The sequence below is a fragment of the Euprymna scolopes genome, chromosome 2 (genome assembly GCF_053919585.1).
Source record: "Euprymna scolopes isolate OS-2025 chromosome 2, ASM5391958v1, whole genome shotgun sequence".
Lineage (NCBI taxonomy): Eukaryota > Metazoa > Mollusca > Cephalopoda > Sepiida > Sepiolidae > Euprymna > Euprymna scolopes.
In genome coordinates, this window is record NC_136483.1 from 108,739,265 (window position 1) to 108,760,836 (window position 21,572).

The following is a 21,572-nucleotide window of genomic DNA, read 5'->3' on the forward strand; positions in this document are numbered from 1 at the left end:
ATAATTTTTACAAAGTTTTTCAAAGACAAATGTTATATAACATTTGTCTTTGAAAAACTTTGTAAAAATGATAGATATTCAAAATGTCATCTGTGCACTTCACTGCAGCGTCAAACAACAATTTATTTTTACAACACTCACATGGCACCAATCAAAAAATAGCAATCACGCCTTTTATTCATGATCTAAGCTGACCTTCAAATTTCCCGCTTTTCTAGCGAACACCTTGTAATTAACTGATCGTTATGAATGATTAGTATGTGTATATAATTATATATTTGTATGTATTGGATTCACTCCTATACTAATTAACTGATCATTATAAATTTAATGTATTATATATGTTTGTATATTTGTATAGATGTCATATTCCAAAACTCACATACAATGATCACTTTTTAATGTATTTATGTGTACAAGAAATTCTATCAAAGTAATAAAAGTAATTGTGTAGTATAGTACTCATGAAAAAACAAAGAAAATCTTACATGTGACATACATGAAATTTATTAAAACCGAAAATCACGTTTAATATTTGAGTAGTATGACTTATGAGAAATAAGGTGCTTCTTCACTATAGCACCCAGATAAATTCTTGCCCCTGGCATACAGAAAATTACATAAACGTATTGAGTTCTTTCATTTTTTACATTAGAAAAAAGGTACTTGTACAGTATCCTACCCGAGAAATAAGGTACTTATATAGTACCCATATGAAAAACAAAGGAAATCTTACTTGTGACGTACATAAGTAATCCAAACCAAAAATTATGTAATATATTCGAGTAGTATGACATATAAAAAATAAGGTGCTTTTTTTAATATAGCACTCTAATATAAAAACAAACTCTCACCTATGACATACGGAAAAGTCCGCACAACAGAAAATTATGTAAAATCGAGTAGTTTGATCTATATATTAGAAATAAGGTACTTGTACATTATCCTACCCAAGAAATAAGGTACTTGTGTAGTATAGTACTCATGAAAAACAAATAAAATCCTACCTGTGACGTGCATAAAAACAAAAATCACATATTCGAATAGCATGACTTTTAAATGAGAAATAAGGTACTTCTTTACTATAGCAATCGATGGAAAAACAAATTTTTACTCTAGATGCACAGAAAATTTAGCACAACAGAAAATTACTTAAAAGTATTGAGTTCTTTCATTTTTAAATAAAAGAGGTACTTCTACAGTATCCTATGCAGGAAATAAGGTACTTGTACAGTGAAGTGCCCATATAAAAAACAAAAAAATTCTTATCTGTGACATACATAACTTATCAAAATCGAAAATCATGTAATATATTCGAGTAGTGTAACATTTATATAAAAAAATCCGGTGCTTCTTCACTATAGCATTTTGATGTAAAAACAAACACACTCTTGCCTGTAACATACCGAAAATTTAGCAAAACAGAAAATTATGTAAATAATTTTAAATATGTGTTGTACATTACCCGCCCTAGGTAAGGAATTTTTTTTCCACATACGTGCTGTAAATTTCCTGTCCAATTAAGGTACAATTATTCCATACATATGTTGTATAATACCCATCCTAGGCTAGGTAAAATATTCTTTTGCTCAAGATGGTAAATGATACATAAACATAAAACTTCCTCTATTCTAAGAATAACAGGTATGTTCACAATTTTTCTCATTGTCTTATATGGTCCCGAACAACGCCAGGTGGCCTTGCTAGTAATATATATATATACACACACACACTGTTAAGCTATATCACAGCTCTACAATGCAGTTAGTTCTGCAAGCTCTTTAAGCTCGGATCAAAATCAAAGAATCTTAACCATTCATCAGCTGTCAGGTGCAAGCCACACATAAATGAAATATCAATGTTTATATAAACACTCAATTCTCAAAGAGTGATTCATTCATTTTTTTTCAAGGGCTTACTTTCAGTCTCATAAGACAATGGATACCCCCTGCAAAGTTGTCTGTACAGGAAGGTAGGAGTCTATAGTGAAACAAGTCTTGCATAATCCCAACAGCACTTCTAAACCAGCCAGGGTAACCAATGTCAGAATAAGTAAAGAAAGACTGGTCTTATGTTTTTTTTTTTTTTGGACTTGTTGCACAACCAAAGTTTGAGTTTAGTCTACCTTACTATTTAATCCATAACTGGTGAGAGAATATATGAATTCATATCTTTCACAGTTGTATTAGTGGAATTAATGCGGAATCCACCAACGAAACAAATAGAACTTAAATAGTTAAACTAAAAAACATTATTGAACAGAGCATAAAAAACAAAGAAATAGTATCTAGTTTTTTTTTTTTTTTTTAAATCAGCCCATTAGAACTGGAGTTATGACTATTCAAACTATCAAAAAATGTGTGGTTCACTTAAGTCAGTCCTATTCAAATGCATATAAGCTTGTGACCGAAAATGGTAGGAAATTTGCACAATTTACAGACTAACCCATCTTTAAAAAACTAACTTCATATCTTTTTAAGATATTATGATGAAATTTTACACATATTATCATAATACCATGAAGGTTCAGTTGGCGTTATTTACAACCATCTCACTTGGTAACTTATGGACTAATTATCATATTTCAGCTTCATTTTAAGTTTTAAGTAGAAACATAAAAACAGCTAAGAAAAATGGTAAGGTTTTATCATCATAGGAAGTATTATTCTGATGGACATTATCATTTACCATTATAACATCTTGAAAAATCCATGACGGTGACCAGGAAATCCAAGATGCCACCATGACATGATTCAAAGAAATTAAAATATGGCTTGTAGCATATCAAATGGAAGGAAATTTTGTACAGATTACAATTGTCTTCAAGTTCATTAAACTAATAGGATAATTAAATTTCATTTTTAACAGCTTCAAGTTACCGTGACAATTATCGGGTGACTTTCTATCACTATTTTGTATACTTTTATTTAAGTCATTGTTGAAACTTCAAGAGACATCGCGGCCATTTTTTTTTCTTGTTCTCATGTAATGCTCGACACTGCTTGTTTTTTTGAACAGAAAAAAACATTTACAACACCAAAAATTTATCAAGGTAGGTAGAAGAGTACTTGCCTTTGGTAACATTTATTTTGTTTTTTGGCCACTTTTTATACCTCTGAGGATTGTAAAACAAACTCAAAAGTTATTCTTTTACTTAACTGGATAAGTGTGTCTTAACTCATTTAAAAGCATGGTCACAGGCGGCCATTCTTTTTCAAATAATTTATTTTTTAAAAAATATTTTTTTGCTTTCCATAATTAAAAACTTATATTTTCTAAATAATAACAAAAATAAAATGAATATTTTGTTTGTAAGTTAGTTGATGGACGCATGTTTACAGATTTTTTTTGTGTGTGCGATGACGTACAAAAATTCTCATGTTTATTATAAGCACTTGTCAGTATTTCTAACGACTCTAGCATAAAAAGTTTTTATCCAATTCTTTTCAAATTTTAGGACAAAAGAAATTAATATTTTCACTCTTAAATAGCGTTTGAACACAGCTTCTATCTTTACTTATCTTTGTACTACAAAGCGTCAACTTTGAGATATTCTAACTTTTGACTGGAAAGAAATATGTTCAAATTCCATAGCAAAGACAATTCTTTTCCCCAATTAGCTAAAACAACGTCGTTGATGGATACAACTTCTGCTACGAGTATTTGTGAACACACCCCAACTGCTTATTTGCAAAAAGTCATCTACTGCCAGCGGCCATGCTATGCTGACAGGTTTCATCGTTAAGAGTCAGATTTAAATAGCAATTTCTTTGAATATACAAAGAACAACAAAAATATTAAAATACCATTTTAAAGTAAATTTTATTATAAATCCAGTTATACAAGTTTTATTTTGATGGAGGTAGGAGAAATATACTTATTACTGATTTAAAAACTATGAGTGTCAAATTAAGTAGCAGTGTTCACCTTGTCCAGCGCTGAATGTTATGGTGTTTGGTATTGCTATTCTTAGTTCAAAAACTAGCAATACTAGACACCATAAAGTTCATAACTGAACTCTAATCTCTGGTATTAGTTACAACCATTGTAAAAATTTTCCTTCATCTGTACCTGGAGCTAAACAGAACTTTATGAGCAGAGCCTCCCCCTCCACACACAAACATCTCAAGAACTAATCATTTGTGAAATGCAATAACAGAATCATTTTCTAGAACAATATGTAAGTTTTAGGTGCTAAGTAAATCAGAAAATTACATAAGTAATTAAAAAAAATGTAACCTTATTCTTAACAAATGTACTTATGATTTGTTGTTTATAATCTTTATAATATTTTTGTTATTGTACTTGTTTACTATCAAACTAACACACTATATATGAAAGACTAGTACATAATAGCATATTTTTTAATGATATCTGCTCTTCGGGAGGTTAGACAATGTCTAATGATATTTTAAAAAGCCAGCACACTAGGAGAAGCAGATCAATCTACAAAAATGTCTGAGCAGTCTTGTTACCATTGCCCAGTACAAGAGCCTGACGTAATTTAACCCATTTTCAAAGTAGAGCCTGTGAGAATGGACTTCCTAGGACTGAACAGAATAATATCTCAGCCTGCTAGAAGCAAGGCCAATGATTGTTAACATTCTCAAATGCTATGAACAACAAACACATATTCACATGGCTGACAGAATGAGAACAATCTACCTCCATGGGTTCAGTTTAAAATTCTGTATAAGGTCAAAATTTAGTCCAAGATTCATAGGAGCCAGTTATTAGATTCTGAAATTTGGAAAGATTGAACTGAAGATTTAAGGTTACATCATCCCAAATGTTGTGAATATAAGATGAGAACAGTAGTCCAAATAATTCAAATTATCAATCCTCATCTAAAAAATTCAGAAACATAGTATTTAATATCAGCAAACAATTTATAACGTAATACGTGTTCGATTTCTTCAATAATATGCAATCCAAATGGGTTCCATGCATTCTAGTAAATAAAAAATTACAAAAGCAAACTAGACCATATAAATTGTGTATTCAAAAAGACTTGTCAGAGAGAAATAACAGGAAATGAAAGAAAGCAAATTGCTGAACAAAGACAAGAATGAATAAAAAAAAAAAAAAAAAGAGAAAAATCTGAAGCTCATTCGAAAAGTTGTCAGGCCATGTTGTCCTGGTATTTGTCTGCTTTTAATTGCACAGGGAACAAATCAGTCACTGTAACTCGACTGCCAATCACCTCTACCCAACCTCTTTGTTTAGTCACACTTAATACACATAACGAAATGAAAAGGCCAAGCTCGGAATATCAAGTGACTAAGAGCTTTTTGTGCTAATCTGTTAAAAGATCAACCTTGTTGTAACCCACCAAAAACACTAACACCATTCAGAAACAGTAATTTAAAATCATTTTAATCTGAAAAGATCATTAATATATTGACTTCTTTTAATTTTGTATGTTTATTACATTCTAATAGTATGATTTATATAAGAAAAATTCACTGAGTATAGGCTGTAAAAATCTTTTTTTTCTATTTATTATAAACTTCACCACTTTAAATCCATTGTCAGTAAGTTATATCAAATAACAAATTTCCTGACTGATATTGTTAACATACAAAAAATTTGACATAGTGCCTTCCTATCTCTGCCTATTTTCTCTCAATTATTTATATCATTCCATTATAAAGTTAAAATACATTGTAATGTTATAAACCATCTCTTTCCTTTTTCTCTTAATTCCTCATCACTTCTCTTAACATTTGATCATTTGAGTTGAAAACATTCATGTACAGGTAAAGTGTGAAGTGGCGGGCAAAGAATAAAATCATTAGTTTTAGCAATATATAAATTAAGAAAGTGAATGTTATCAAAAGAAATAAAGGAGTCTAATATATAAAGTAGAGTGAGATTTTTCCCAATACTATTGATGGACAAAGCTTTCTTAAAGAAATGTAGCATATAAAAATTTGTTTCAGCAGCAATTTAAACAAAATTGGTACATTGATTGAGATTGTCGGACTGACTTCCTCATCTTGGTTGTTATAGTCACGTTTCGGCCGTTTTGCCCTCCGGCCTTCATCAGGTGTTTTGTATCGAACTGGGGAACCATTTGTTAGGAGTCTCGAACCCAACTCTTTATTATTATTACGGGGGTACCGTGTTCGGACTCCAGCTAGGCTTTGGGATATAGTTCCTGATTCTCTGTTTTGAATGTTACTTTTCACTGCCTTCGTTCGATACAAAACACCTGATGAAGGCCGGAGGGCAAAACGTCCGAAACATTGTGACTATAACAACCAAGATGAGGAAGTCAGTCCGACAATCTCAATCAATGAAAACACCTCATCTCAAAAATACAGACAATTACTAAAATTGGTACATATTGCTAACTTTCATTAAAATTCATGGATTTATTTTTTATTTGATCAGCCATTTTCTCTTATTAATTTCAACAAGGAAGTATGAGTAATTACCTCTCCTACACACACAAATACAATACTAAATCCTCATCTTTCCATCCATCACATAAAGAAACACAGAAATAAATCTAGTTGCTTTTTCACATGACACTAAATGCTCACTTATTTCACGTTAATTGCTGTGCTTACATGGCTAATAAAAAAACTTAAATAAAATTACATTTTCTGATTACAAACCCTAATATATTCAGAATCTTGTCTATATTCTTAAAATATATAAAAAGTGGTCCTTATATTTGTTTGAAACTCATTATGCATTATTTTTCACATCTTTTGATAACCCGTAAGCATGTAGGTTCAGTGTAATTATGGCTATGTCTGCTTATAGCATATGACAAAATAAAATTGATGAGAGATGCATAATAATCAAATAATATAAATCTCACTTGTCCAGCTAAATGCATGTATGTATGTACGTACATCTGCCTAAAACTTTCGACTGAGGTGACAGATTTGCACGAGATTGGTATATTGAAAAATTGGCTAAAAACATTTCTTTCTTCACCCTCAACTGGGCACTTTTCTACAGGGAGGGGGTCGCTTTTTTCGCTGATATTTTCGAAAGTCATCCCCTCTTTTCGATCGACTAGCCTTAATTTAAACATTCGTCACTTCCGGTTTGGCGATGGGCACAACAGCAAAGATGTCACTTTTTTTTTTTTTTTCTACATTCTTTTCCTCCTTCGCGGTACAGGTTCGAGCCTGCCTGCCTGCCTACTACCACGTTTTTTGCTCAACGCACACCTCCAAACACTCGAGCAATGCCGAGCACGCAGGCTAGTAATCAAATAAAATGCAAAAGTAAATCATACAAAAATACTATTTTCATTTACAAATTAGCAACTTTCGCATAATCCCAAATTCCACCATAAAGACAAAAGGATATTAATTTGTACTCGTAATAAATTGCATTCCTCCACCACCATATGAGAGTAGCAATTGAAACAGATGAAAGATAAAATGAGTGTTGATGACTATCAATAATAAATGCAATTCAACAATACATGAATCTGCAAAGATGAACAAACATTTTTATACAGTTCAATGGCAAAGGATGGTGCTAGTACTGTCACTAAAACTGTTACCACCCCTGACTGACAGCTGATGAGGATGGGGTATTTCATACATACACAGGAAAGAAAAATACTTACAGAGAAATATTGATGTACTGCAGGAGGTAGGGTGACATTGTATATTACTATTGAGAAATTAAATGTGTTTGTGAAAGCCAGCATCCTAGTGACATTTTTCACAAAAGATCCGCTGTAGAAATGGGTGTTGTTGGTATTGTAAACTAACGACCTAAAAAACAAAACAATGCGAGAAAAAATAAAATTATACAAAGAATATAATTTTAAAATGATATTGAAAAAAATTTCTTTTATATAAGAATATTGCTTGTAAGCATAGATTATCTGATGCATTCAAATACTTAATGATCATGGAATTATTGCATTTCCGATATTTCAACAGCATGGTTTCTACATTAAGTGATCCAGCTGTGGTTGACCAAACTCTAGATTGTATCCAACAACAAGGACCATTTTCTTTTAAGCTACAACCATCTTGAAGCTCTGATCTTCGATGGTACTGCAGGTGAACCTATTCTTTTCCTCTCTTCAATGCAAAAATTACTGAAGGTTCCATCAAGAAAACATCAATAAAATTTAAGAAAATAATTATAACAGGCCAAGAAATCTAACATTTAGAATCTTTTACTGTAAGACAAATTTATCTACTAGCACATCACTAGTTGCTCAAAACAAATGTCATTGTGAAAAGGAATTTTAACCTCATCAAAATTGAATTTTATTAGGAACTTTTTTTATTATAAAGTAAACAAAAAACATTAAAACACAGTTTATAATGTAAATAAGGTTTCCATCGTGAAAAACAAGCATAAACTATATTTTAGAGCATATACTTTCTAAAAAAAAAAAAAAAAAAAAAAAAAATATATAAAACAAATGAATTTCAAATTTTTAACAAGTCAGACAAAATAATGTCAGCAAATTGAGTTTTTCATTATTTTTTAACTAAAGAAAAAATGTTTTTAATAAATATGAAAAAAAACTTACAAGATTTTGACATTAAATTTTTACAAAATATAAAACTAGTAAATTTTAACTTAAGAAATTAAAACAGTATGAACTTCTGTTTTAATGGCTTCTTTTTAAACAATGATAAAAAAATAGTTGACAAAATTAAATTTGGACTTTTTATAATTTACTCAAACTTATGCAAATTTATTATGTAATAGAAAACCTTGGTTGAAAAATTTAATGAATTAGAATTCCATTTAAGAATTAAATTTTTAATGCAATGAAAGTGAAGTGTTAGCAGCTAAAATTATACTTCCTGAGTGACTAAATTTTACCTACAGTAGAACTTCCAAAATGTTATACCTGTTATATGCATGGTCTTGGTAAAATCTCTAAAATCTAGTAGGCATAGCAAGAGTACGGTTATAAATATGAAGGCCAGTGAAGAAGCTTCCTGCTGTACCCATACAATTTATGTGTAAAGAAAGGCTTATTTGAAAATAGGCAATAGTTAAGTAGAATGTTACATTCAGAAAGTTGTTTGGATTTTCCATCTTCATTTTAACCTAAAAAGTAAATAGAAAATTCTGAGGATTCTATGATGCAACTAATCACCCAGCCAGATGAGATGAGTTACAGAATCAAATAAATTATTAGTGCAAATATTCAGTGTTATAATAGTGTTAAATATTCAGTGTTATAGTGTGAAAGCTAGCTAACAGCGCAAAAAAAAAAAAAATGAAGTTCAAATAAATCCATTAAGACTATCACCAATATATTCAGCAATATTCTCGTTTATTGTCATTGCCAGCAGAAGATGCAACAGACTAACTAAGAGAGAAAAACTTACCCATGAAGCACATTTACTTGATAAGGAATGGTCAGTTTGTTTAGACTGTGTTTGTATTTGACCACTATTCGTCCTGACCACTGACGAGGATTTAAGGCTTTTGTGGCTAAAAGAAAAACAACAAACATATCAGATGTGTGCAAAAATAAACCTCAAAAAGTGTTTTCTTTATATTAATGCAAGCTGCACCTACTCAACATTGCAAAAACTCATTTTATTTTGCCCTTACACATTTAAAAAAAATTTTTTTAAATAGTATGCTGAAAGTTTAATTAAAGTATTACAGTATTGTTTGATTATCAAATTATTAACCGAACCAAATATAAAATAATTTTGTTTATGGTATTATTGTTTTAATCTCAATTTGTTATTGAATATTAATAGCTTTCAAAACTTAAACTTAATGCATAAGGATTAGCTAAAAATTTTAAGAAATTACTTTCAAGAGTTTCAAATTCTTTCAAATTTCGAAGGGTTACAAAGTAATTCATTCTTTGTCTAAAACATTAAAACAGACTTGTTTGAAAGACAAGAAATGCATACTGATGCATTTAATTTCACAAATCATTTTTAGTAGGATTTTTTGTTTTATTTAATATATTTTTAATTTCAATAAACATTTGATGAATTATAAATAAAAAATTAAATGCATAATTATTAACACACGTAAAGCGATTTCATAATTTTATTAATATAAAACACTTTGTGCATCTAAATGGCAAAAGAGTGAGTACTTTGTACTGCCATCATCTTATATAGATTTAGGATAAATTTTGATAAGCTTAAAATAAAAAAACTTTCCTCTTTGTTTTATGGATCATGGAAAAGCTCGCAGGTATTGGTTAAAATGCCTTCCGTGGACATTTTATTTGTCAACATCACGCCTGCTTTATTGGTGTAAAGGAAACCCTGCATGCTTTGCAAACTGGTTAGTAAAAGATATTGTTTCCACTATCTTGTTCAATCATACAGTTATATGCCCCATTAAAATCTAAGTGTTCAATAGCTGTCCCCACTTATATTGAACATATGTATATGTTTATTTCTTCATGGATTACAACAACCAGAATATAATGATCCTAAAGCTGAAATAAAGGTCTTAGCTAAATTGCACTTGCCATTTCACCATAGAAGCCTTCACCCTTCCATGATGAAACTGGAAGTGCAATTTATTAAAAACATTAAGGGTATTATGACCCACTTTGGGAAGTTGGTCTACTGAATACACAAAGGAAAATGATATCACTTACCTCTGAATGTGATGTGTGCCACTGTGACTGGCCGTAATATGTCAGGCTGTAATTTTACTGGTCGGAATTCTACAGACACAGCATCATTATTTGGAGATAATGATACCCCCTAAAAAAAAAAATTGCTCTTTTTAAATTAACGGCCTATTTATAATCTAGAAAAGTTGAACATAGGATAAATAGGTTATGTAAAAATAAAATTTTCACTTCTATGATTAAGAAATGAAGTTTAATGTGACAAATCAAAAAAGTAGCAACAAAAAGAAAGTATATAGGAGAAGATAGAAAACTATACACATTCTCTTGAGTTGCAGGTTTTCAACGGAAGTAGATATTTTTTGAAGGTTGTCTTCCCTTTCCTTTATAAAGAACTGTGTGCAAGGTAAACTAATACTGAGTATTAAATTATGGAAACCCAAAGCAAATAATGAGTTGTTTTCATTATCACAAGAGAGACAACTCTACAGACATTATTACAGAGATAAGATGCCACTATTTTTGCTGCTATTACAGTCAACAGACATGGCACATCAATGAGATATCACATGTTAGACATGCCACAACTGAGATATCACATGTGAAGTTATGTGGTGAACATTCTGATAAAATATGAATATGTGTGATTAAAATTCAAATAAAAATTGCTCAATTCATTTGAATTGTTTCATTAAGAAAAATGTAATGAATAAAATTATAAGTTTCAGATTCCTAAATGAAAAAGAAAAAAAAAATTAATAAAAATACACCCACATGCACCGTCAGTCTTTTAGCTTACTAAAAAATTAAAACAGTATCAGAAAACTAAAAATAAATTTTATCGATAAATTTAAAAAAAAAATTATGACTTACTGTTATATGAACTGGCCGGGAACCTGTGTTTAGCAGATTTAGCTGCACTGTTTGAGGTTCATCAAGCGTTCGCAAGATACCAAAATCTATCATCTCTACTGGAGAATATATACCAGGAGCTGAAAGAACGAAGTAGACCATAAAATATAGTTTGGAACAAGTGATTGAAACCAAAATGACTTACAGAAAGACTGAATAACTAAAATTATCAAAAGTGGGGTGGGGAGAGAGGACCGTCACCATGTGATATATCAGCAGCAGAGATGGGAAGGGGGTCTTTTCTAACAGAAACGAAATGAGCCCAAACTCAGGAACATTAGGTTATAAACAAATTTTTACAAAGTTGAATAATCCTTATCGTTGGTTTCACAGGAATCTTTTTGCTAGCCAATTCCTAACAGCATTTGCAATTAAATGTAAGCAGATAAAAATTTGCTTGTTCAATTATCTTCAACAAATTTAGCTGCTGACAATTCTCACTTTGTAACCTCATATCCATTTTTAAGATATGTACATTTTTATTTTAGCACAGTAGAAAAATATTTTTACAGAATTTTTCATACCCTTCTTATTTATTTTCACCCACATAACTTACTTCATACATACAATTTTTTTATCAGTTTTTATAAAAACAAATGTAATAACTGGCATACATCATATTTGTGAAGATCAATGCTTTTAAAATTGAAGCATTTGAAATTTTGACTTGTTTTTTGCTCTATGTTCTCCAGACTGAATTTTTAGAAAATACTTAACGCATATATTAAATAAAAACATCCCAAAAATAATAAATTCCCACACATCACAATACGACCTGGAGAAGAGAATGGACAATAAAAGCTCTTAGGAAAATATGCTGCAAATAATTGAATAGAGATTGTTGAATTAATATTTTTAAATTTTATTTTGTAAGCATCAATTCATCTCGAAACAGATTGTAGCTATAAAGTGGGTACTTGTACAGTTTAATCAAGATATTAAAACTGAAAATATCGAAGAAAAAAAAAAAAAGGTTATATTGTACGTATCTTATGGAATGAAGTTCTCAAACAAAAGTTTCACTTAATTTCATCAAGTAGTTTGTTTTGTTTTGTTTTTTTACAGTGAAAAAACAATTTGTTATGATACCAAGCAAAAGGTTCAATTTTTAGGAAGAAAAGCTAGTATAAAAGATGGGGAGGGAGGGTCGGCACTTTAAACTGAATTATCTCCCTGTGGCTTGTAAAAAAAAAATTAAAAAATGGCTACCTTCAACGTGCTGTCATAAAAACGTGTTTTTCTGCTGTATAATAAAAAAAAAAAAAAAAAAAAAAAAAAAAACTACTCAACCAAATTAAGTGAAATTTTTTTTCAGAGATCCTCAGTTCAAACCGGACACGTACAATATGACTTTTTTTTTCCTCAATATTTTAATTTTTTGATGTCTTGATTAAACTGTACAAGTAGCAAAAAGAGAATACAGTCCCCACATAGGAAGACCAAATATAAACCAATAAGACACATCATAAAATTAATATATTATATACAGAATGTTTGTTTTGTATAAGGACAAGTGAAAATTATACTGAATGGTCAATTTTAATGATTTATTAAAAGCAAATAGTCAACAAGAAGAATAAGTGAAAATAATCCATGAGCAAATAACTGAAATATAGTTACAATAAACAAGGCTTTTTGATTTTTAAATGAGGATTGCTTTTTAAAGTGGCATCTTTGTTTTGTTGCATCCTCTAAATGTTATCCTTCCATCCACACAAGTAGCATCTCTGTCTGAATCTAACATCCGGGTTATTCCATCGCCAGTGTAAGATCGTCAATAGATACAAAACATAAAAAGATGAGAATTTATTAATAGCAAAAACAACAATGAAAGAATATTTACCTGATGTCACCTCAACTTCCACAGGCAGTATTAAAACTCCCTGTGCTTGTTCATGGTTGGTTTTTATTCGTATAAATGCTGTGTGATTGGTTTCTACCCTCCCTATAAAGTTAGCCCGCATTACAGGTTTTGTTTCATATGGAGGGATTTCCTGAACAGATAACAAAACATTAAAAACAAAACAAACAAAAAAAACATGAGAACAACAATGATGATTGCTATTTTTAAATTAGAAAATTTTGGTACAAGAAAATTTACATGCATGAACTATGTAAATAAAATAATATCCATAAGGAACTTACGATTCAAAGATTATTATATAAAAATTTTATCCTATATATTAATACAAGATATCTCCCAGATATTTCTGAAACAACTCACAACTAGAATGTTAGATCAATATCATATGTAGGTATACTATACTTAAAACTCAAAATTACATTCTTTAAAAAAAATATTTTTTCATAAAACTCCAGAATTAGAAAGTCATCATTGGAAAATCTATTTCTTAATACCCTTTCTTTGTTAACACTTGTAATTACAAACGATTTATATTACATATCACAAAAATGGCAAACAAAAAACAACAAAAAGGAAACTACACACAAATGAGAAACTAGTTTTAGCAAATGTGGCAAAAGGCCTAATTTTGGAGAGATAGAAAAAGCTGGTTTTACACAATCCAAACTTACAATCCTTTCAGGTTTCTAAATTTTTTTTTTTTTTTTTTTTTCAGATAAGAATTCATAATTTGTACTATTTGGACTACTGATGTTAACATTCAAGAAAACAGTCCGAATAATTTTGATCTTTTTGTCAATTAATTAAAAAGTCTCATTTAGACCAACACTAAAATCATTCATCATAACACATTCTCTCTACGAAGCAAATATAGAGTATGCTAATAGGAAGGTCCAGTGTTGACCTGAATTGAATAAGGAACCCTGTGTCTTTTTTATTTTTATTTTATAGTATCCACTTTTTGGATGTGGTGGGGGTGCAAATGATGTGTTAGTTGGTTGGTTATTTTATTCTACAACCTACCAACCCATTTTGAGTCATTTAACAGAACTCAAAAGTTGAATAAAAAGTAAAGTTTTAACAACTTCATATATTTTACAAATCAATTCATTTAACATATTCATATATGTAACAAATTACAAATTTTAATAGATACACAAATGAGGGATTAATCGGTTTTATTGAAATCAACAAACATTTTCATTTAAACAGAACTAGTCAATCCCTTATTTGATTTTTTTTTAAATTTCTTCATGTGTTTGTTGTCTTTTCACATATTCCATCTCCATATTTCATGTTATATCATGCATTTTAGCATCATACACACACACACACACACATATATATATTATATATATATATATATATATACGCACACATTGTAGAATTTGTTGTTAAATAACTTAAAAGTTAATTTTGTAAGACAAACAAAATCTATCACAACCTTGACTTTTTGGATTAATGGCTGTAGTTGAGATTTAAGTATACCAATCTTTGCTTTATAGCATAAAAACTCTTTTCAGATTATTTAACAGCAAATCTAATAAATTTGTCCAATTTTTATATGCTTCAAGTTCTTAATATTCTTTAATATTTTCTCATGGTTTTGTTGCAAGTAATTTTGCATGGTGTAAACACGTGTACACCAACTGGATGCAATTTCATGTCATATCCAGTACAGATTTCATTTATAGAACTTTGACACACTGTACCTTGCATTAATGCTAACTAAGGTGATTCAAGACTACACAAAGCTTCTAAATATGGGCCTCACCACTGAATGTAGTTTAATGTCACAGCCAGGAGACCTTACTGATAAGGAAAGCAGATTGAGGTTGTGTGTGTGTGTGTGTGTGTGTGTGTGTGTGTATACACACACAAGAATAAATGATCATCTAATCACTGAAAAACAATTCCAAGTAAGTAGTACACAAGATAAAATGAGAAAAAAAAATACATAAAATAATTTTTATAAAATGTTATCTCACCCATAAAGTTGTTGTTGCTTCTCTGTCTCCAGTTGGGAGTTCTAAGTGTAAATCTCCTGCACTAGAGAACATTCCAACCACCTGAAAAATAAACAGGAAAGTAGATTTAATCGAAAGTTGAATTATCCATTTATATTGGGTAAGAAGTTATAATTATATTAATCCTGAAACATTGAACACTGATCTGGAACACCAAGAGAAACACTATCCACTACCATCTTATTATTCATTCTACCCTCATACATAGATGGAGAACAAGTAGGTTGATTAGTGGATATTTTACCATATTAGCAATTATGCAGGAAGTAATGTAGACAGAAGTTGGAATGGATCAGGTAGTTAACGCTGATTGTAAAAGTCCTACTGTGAGAGCAGGAAAACGATAAAGGGTGGACACCTCATATTCAGAGATAACAATTCTGGTATAAATTTCAAGTTCTCCAAGAAGTGACCAAGTGAGAAGATGTTAAATATCACTTAATGAAATAATCTCTTCAAATGACAGACTTTGTAGAGCAATTCTTTCTTTTGCCATCCAAAAGGACTGCCACTGTGAAACATAATTGGGTAGCAATTGGCAGTGTGTAATCCAAAGAAATTTTTTATTCTCTTAGAGAAGAATGTGTAATTAATTGTGTAATCATAAGAATAGTATGCTTGATATTTGATTTTCAGTAAAAAAGTTCAGATCAACACGTACATTGACAGCAATATTTGGTCAGACAGGAGACAGACATCAGTGAAAATATGATTTTTAAATAAATTACAGGTATTATCTCTTCCTTTGGGAGAAGGAATTGGTTTATTGCCAGTCTACTGGGAAATGCTGACAGGTCAGTTTTTGACAATTTTTGTAATAGCCTGTCAGAGTGCCATGTCACAGAAGTTGGACACCTCTCCCAAACTTTATTCGCAACTGAATGAGTTACTCGAGAAGCAAAAGAAAGATTTTTTTAACATTAAAAACTTAGATTATTTTTTCTCCACATCTTCCACAAAACATCAAAATATTTATAAAGAGCTGAAATAAAGAAACCATGTAGTCAAAAGATAGGACTCACTTGTAAGGTGGAACTGTGTGGGTTGTGCATTTCTATTAATGAAGAAAAACTACTATTCAAGGGTACTTTGGCACCTAAGTAGGGCCGAAGTCTGTAGGGATTTGGAATTCCGACACCAAATACCTGAAAAAGATAATACAATAAATAAAAACCTCATAAGTACTGACAGTTTGTTTAATATATATATATATATATATATATATATATATATATATATATATATAAGCAAACCATGTTAAAAATTAATATTCCACTATGTATCACTCGTATTTTGTATTCTTTGTTAAATCATCTTCAAGTGATGAAAGCAAATGAGCAAAAAAGCTGATATATATATATATGGAACATCCATTAATTTTTTTTTTTTTTACACAAAAGATTAGAAAAATTTACAAAAAGGTATGATTAAGAATAGAATTCTGTTATTTTTAACAATGCTCAACTTAAAAAATGCTGCCTAAATATATACAATTCAAATTAGCTTGCAATTAAAAGGCTGACAAGTCATTCTTTCCTTTTTTTTTTTTAATGGATACCATCCTCGGCATTTACAGACTTTTTCAATGTCGACTCCTTTTAATGTATGACATTTATCTCTTTGTGATGTCATCTTGTGTGCATGGAGAATAAGCAAGATAAACAAGAAATGTCCAGAGTTTTAGTAGTATATATTAGCTGGCAAAAGCAGCTGACTATTGTCCTGCAAATTGAGCAACTTGAAACCGAAATTTTAAATATTCCATTCATAAGTTTCTTGTAAACATGACAAAAATTTTTACATTTATTCATATAAATAAACATTTTTGGTAACTTTAATACAAATTTATTCGTTTAAATAAGACCATAAAGAAATGAAAATAAAATTCATATAAGTAATGAGTAAGAGAAAGTAGTCAGTCTATGAAATCTCTGTAGCCAGCGATATTAGTTTAAATTAATGAACAAATATTTTAAAGTTTCAGAAATTTATTTATATTTTTTAATTAAATAACTAATTAACTTAATATTGACAAAACTACGACATATACATAAAAGAAAATACAATAAAAAATTATAAATGAATAGCACCAAACAGAAATCTCTATACTTAATAATTTGAAATCAATTTTTCCCCTCAGCATCACTTTCAACACGATAGGAAAATGACAATTGCTATGCAAATCTTTCAGACTCACCATTTCCAGCTAATACTGCAGCATGTTTTCATGCGAGAATATGTGCCTTTCATCACCAGTTAATCTATATATCTATAAAAGTGAAAGTGTCTGTGCGTGTATACATTTCCCTACACAATAACTCAATTTTCAGTCTACAGACTCAAAATTTGATATACAGTGTACTGAGATTTGGGAAAAACTTTGTAATCGGTTTTCAGCTAGAAATTTGGCTGTTAAGGGGTCAAAGTTCAACGATTTGACCTTGAAGAACTCTACCAAACTCCTCTGACAATTTGGGGTCTAATCACTTGAAATTTGGGTATAGGCTCCTTGGACATGGATCTAACTTAATAATCTGATTTGAGCCCAAAACAATAAATGTTAAGGAGTCAAATTTTTTAAAAATTTGACCTCTGCGGTCTCTACCAAATTACTCAGACAATTTCTGGTCTAAACATTTGAAATTTTACATAAAGGGTATTCAGAGATAGGGCAAGCTTTTTAATTGGTTTGGGTCAAAAACTTAAGTTACCAATATAACGTAACAACAAAGACGTCACGTTTGTCTCCGTTCTTTACACCCCTCACATATGTATGTATGTATATGTATGCATGTCATGTATGTATGTATGTCTGCCTAAAACTTTTGACAGAGGCGGCGGATTTTTACTAGATCAGTATCGTTTGAAGTTCGACCTTTCAGACAACACATATCGAAAAATTGGCTAAAAACATTAATATCTTCACCTTCAACTGGGCACTTTTCTACAGGGAGGGGGGGGGGTCGCTTTTTTTTGCCGATATTTTCGAAAGTCATCCTCTCCTTTCGATTGTCTAGCCTACGTCATTTTCGGTTTGGCAGTGATCGTAACAGCAAAGACATCACGTTTTTTCTCCGTTTTTTTTTCCTCCTTTGCGGTACGGGTTTGAGCCTGCCTTCCTACTATCACTTTTTTTTTTTTTTTTTTTTGCTCAACATACACCTCCAAACACCCGGGCAACGCCGGGCTGAAATGCTAGTAAATATTAAAATTTATGCTCTTCCAAACACTCAAATACGTAATCCCACATAGGAAGTAGCAAATATTTTACCCTCATTAAATTAAGTTCTCCCATGGAACCCAAAATTATCAGATATTTTTTTTTTTATCCATAGCCACACATTGCTACCAAAAAAATTATTCACCCTTTTAAATGCAGTCGTTTTATAAGTATTACATTAGATTGAAAATTTGAATCAACAAACACTCCCCCTTTCATTCTTAGTTTAATAGAATTACAGAATAACCGACAATTAGCAGTTCACCACACATGTTAACATTAAAACCAGTCGCTCTCTAGATTAAGTACTTATATTTTTTAACATGGCGAATAAACATTTGCAGTGTCGATTTCACTCACATTTAGCCAACCAAAAACTTTACATTTCATATCCCTTTTACTATTTTTAATTTACTTTTTTTCCATTACAACACCATAGTTTACATAAATCATTTGCCTTATTCATCAAAAAGATACATTCATGCGATTTTTTCCTTACACTTTTTGGCATTTGTATGAATGGAGGGGCTGAACAGCAAAAACCTATATTTTTTTTCACTTGACATTTGCTTCATAAAACCGTTAAAACAAGATTCTGTATCACTTCTTGGCATTCGTAATAGTAGTAATATTACAATTTTTGTTATTATTGATCTTTTTATTAATATAGCTAACATCACTATCATGTATTATTCATCATTAATTGTAGGTTGGGCTTGAGCATTGAAATTGCGTCACTGATTTCTGGGCAATGCTGGGACACAGGTAGGCTAGTTTATAATAACCTGTTTAAAAAAAATAGTTGTGCAAATTAGAAATTTAAATGTATTATAACACTCAAATCGTCTTGCTTGGGCGTTAAAACTGTTTCCGATTTTGCTTTATGATGCAAATGCGTAATTAAATAAAAAAATTATGAAATTTTTTTAATTGACAATTTTTTTTTTTTTTACATCGGTATTTTATGAATTTTATTTGTATTTTACATTGCAAGTTGGAATCGTTTTCAAACAAAAACAAAACAAATGTTTACGATTTAAATGTCTTTTATATATTTTGTAATCAACAGTTTAAAGACAGCAAAATTGCTCAAATCAGCTTGCCCAATCGTAACCATGTAAATAAAAAGAAAATACTTAACTGTCAACAGATAACGTCTAACTTTTTATAAATATTTTTTAAAAATTGGTTTGTGTTACAAATAATTAAAAATCGGGCTCAATCCTTATATCACATAAAAGACGATTTTCCATAGCAAACGATATGTAAACATTAATATCGATATTTCAGAAGTTAAGTTTTAAATAAGCAGAATTTTTTTTGCAGAAAACAATATAAACAAATTTTTTAAAATAATAAACACTTTATTTTAAACAATATATACTAAACTTTTTTTTTCTTTTTTTAATTTTCAATATAAATAAAGCTTTTTATAATTTTAAACAATATAAACAGAATTTATTTAAAACAAATATCGCTCATGAATGCTTTTCATTATAACATGTATGATTTTAACATCCCAAATTCTTAAAAAGATTATTTTGATTTTATTTTCATTCAGTCGGAATCGTTTTCAAACAAAAAAAACAAAACCTACTTGATCAATTTTCATATATTTTAAAATATTTGGTATTTTTTTTTTACAACCTAACCCAGTGTAGTTTACCTCCTAAAAGAAATCCAAATTTACTTTTTTGGGGCTAACATGTTTCAACGGCCTTTAAAGATAATATAAAAAGTTTTAATATAATAAAAATTTAACATTTCAGAGTGGGGGGATCACTTTCCTATATAAATTTAACGTAAAATGAGCACTCATTTCTTGGCCACATAAGCGTTAGCATTTTTTCAAGTTTGGTGGCCGAGGGGGGGGGCCAAACGAAGAACAGGATGAAGAGGGGGGGGTAATTTTCAAACATTTTAAAAACATAGAAACACTTCAAAACGTGTGTGTGAAGGTTTTTTTTTTTTTTTTTTAAAGATTTTCTTTGAAACGGTCTCGTCGTTAAATATTATTCAATTATTATTTCCCGATATTTTTTTTTCAAAAGATTACACCCCTCTTATATAAAGGATTTTTCATTTAATCTAAAGGCAATGATGTTAAAACATTTATTATCTAATGTATTTCGTATTGTTTTCACTGGTTGCCATATTTGTTTTCATACACGCGTGCTTTCAATTTTTGCGCATTTACACATTAATGCTGTATACTCATTCCATAGCTAGCTAATATACTGACCCAACGAGTCACAGGTAGTCTAGTGTGTGTGTGTGTGTGTGTGTGTATATATAATTCATCTGGTTATTATAAGTAGAAAATATATCACAGAAGATATTATATTACCAGAATAGAACTCAAAAAACCTTGACTGGAATTTGAACATATAATTCCTTTTTCTGTGGAGATAAACCCTCACTACCTCAATATCATCATTAAACTTTGTATTTTGCGTAATGAACAGATCATATCTTCTCTTTTCATCAGAATAGATTTAAATTTTTAACTAGCACAGAAGGGGATAACTAATCTTACAAATTAAATTCCTTATCTTTTAGAAGAATAGATGGTGGATTCTTTTTAGATTTTGCCTGAAAATTTCCATTCATTAAAGCAAAAGCATTGCAGTTTTAGAACTTTTTGTAAGTTTCAATTAATGATAAAATTTGACAATCCTCAGAGGTTACATCCATCTTTTCATAAAATAAGTCCCAAATGACCAAGACACCTTTAAAAAAATTATGCACCTTTAATGGTAATGCAATTTAAACCATCTATTACATTAAACTGGAATTAATCAGATTCATTGATCTATGACTTCTTTCCTAATTATATCAAATATATGCTAAAATATTACTTAATTTAGGTATCGAGTTATCCTGGGGGGGGGGGGGATCTTTTATTCTTCTAATTTGCCATAATTTGCAATCAACAAGTGAATGATTTTTTTATGAAGTCTTTACTTATAACTCTTACCCTCTCTC

General features: G+C 30.1%; 1 protein-coding gene across 2 annotated transcripts in view; it reads right to left on the reverse strand.

The window, feature by feature from the left end:
* LOC145294154 (transmembrane protein 131-like) overlaps window positions 1–21,572 on the reverse strand; it is a 215,448-nt gene that overhangs the window by 70,237 nt on the left and 123,639 nt on the right. For both annotated transcript variants that reach the window (XM_080141270.1, XM_080141264.1), the window contains exons 7-13: window positions 16,390–16,512; window positions 15,329–15,409; window positions 13,320–13,470; window positions 11,438–11,556; window positions 10,589–10,697; window positions 9,339–9,444; window positions 7,598–7,748 (exon numbers count right to left, since the gene is read on the reverse strand). In XM_080141270.1, the coding sequence (XP_079997396.1) occupies window positions 7,598–7,748; window positions 9,339–9,444; window positions 10,589–10,697; window positions 11,438–11,556; window positions 13,320–13,470; window positions 15,329–15,409; window positions 16,390–16,512 (840 nt within the window). The remainder of the gene's footprint in view (window positions 1–7,597; window positions 7,749–9,338; window positions 9,445–10,588; window positions 10,698–11,437; window positions 11,557–13,319; window positions 13,471–15,328; window positions 15,410–16,389; window positions 16,513–21,572) is intronic.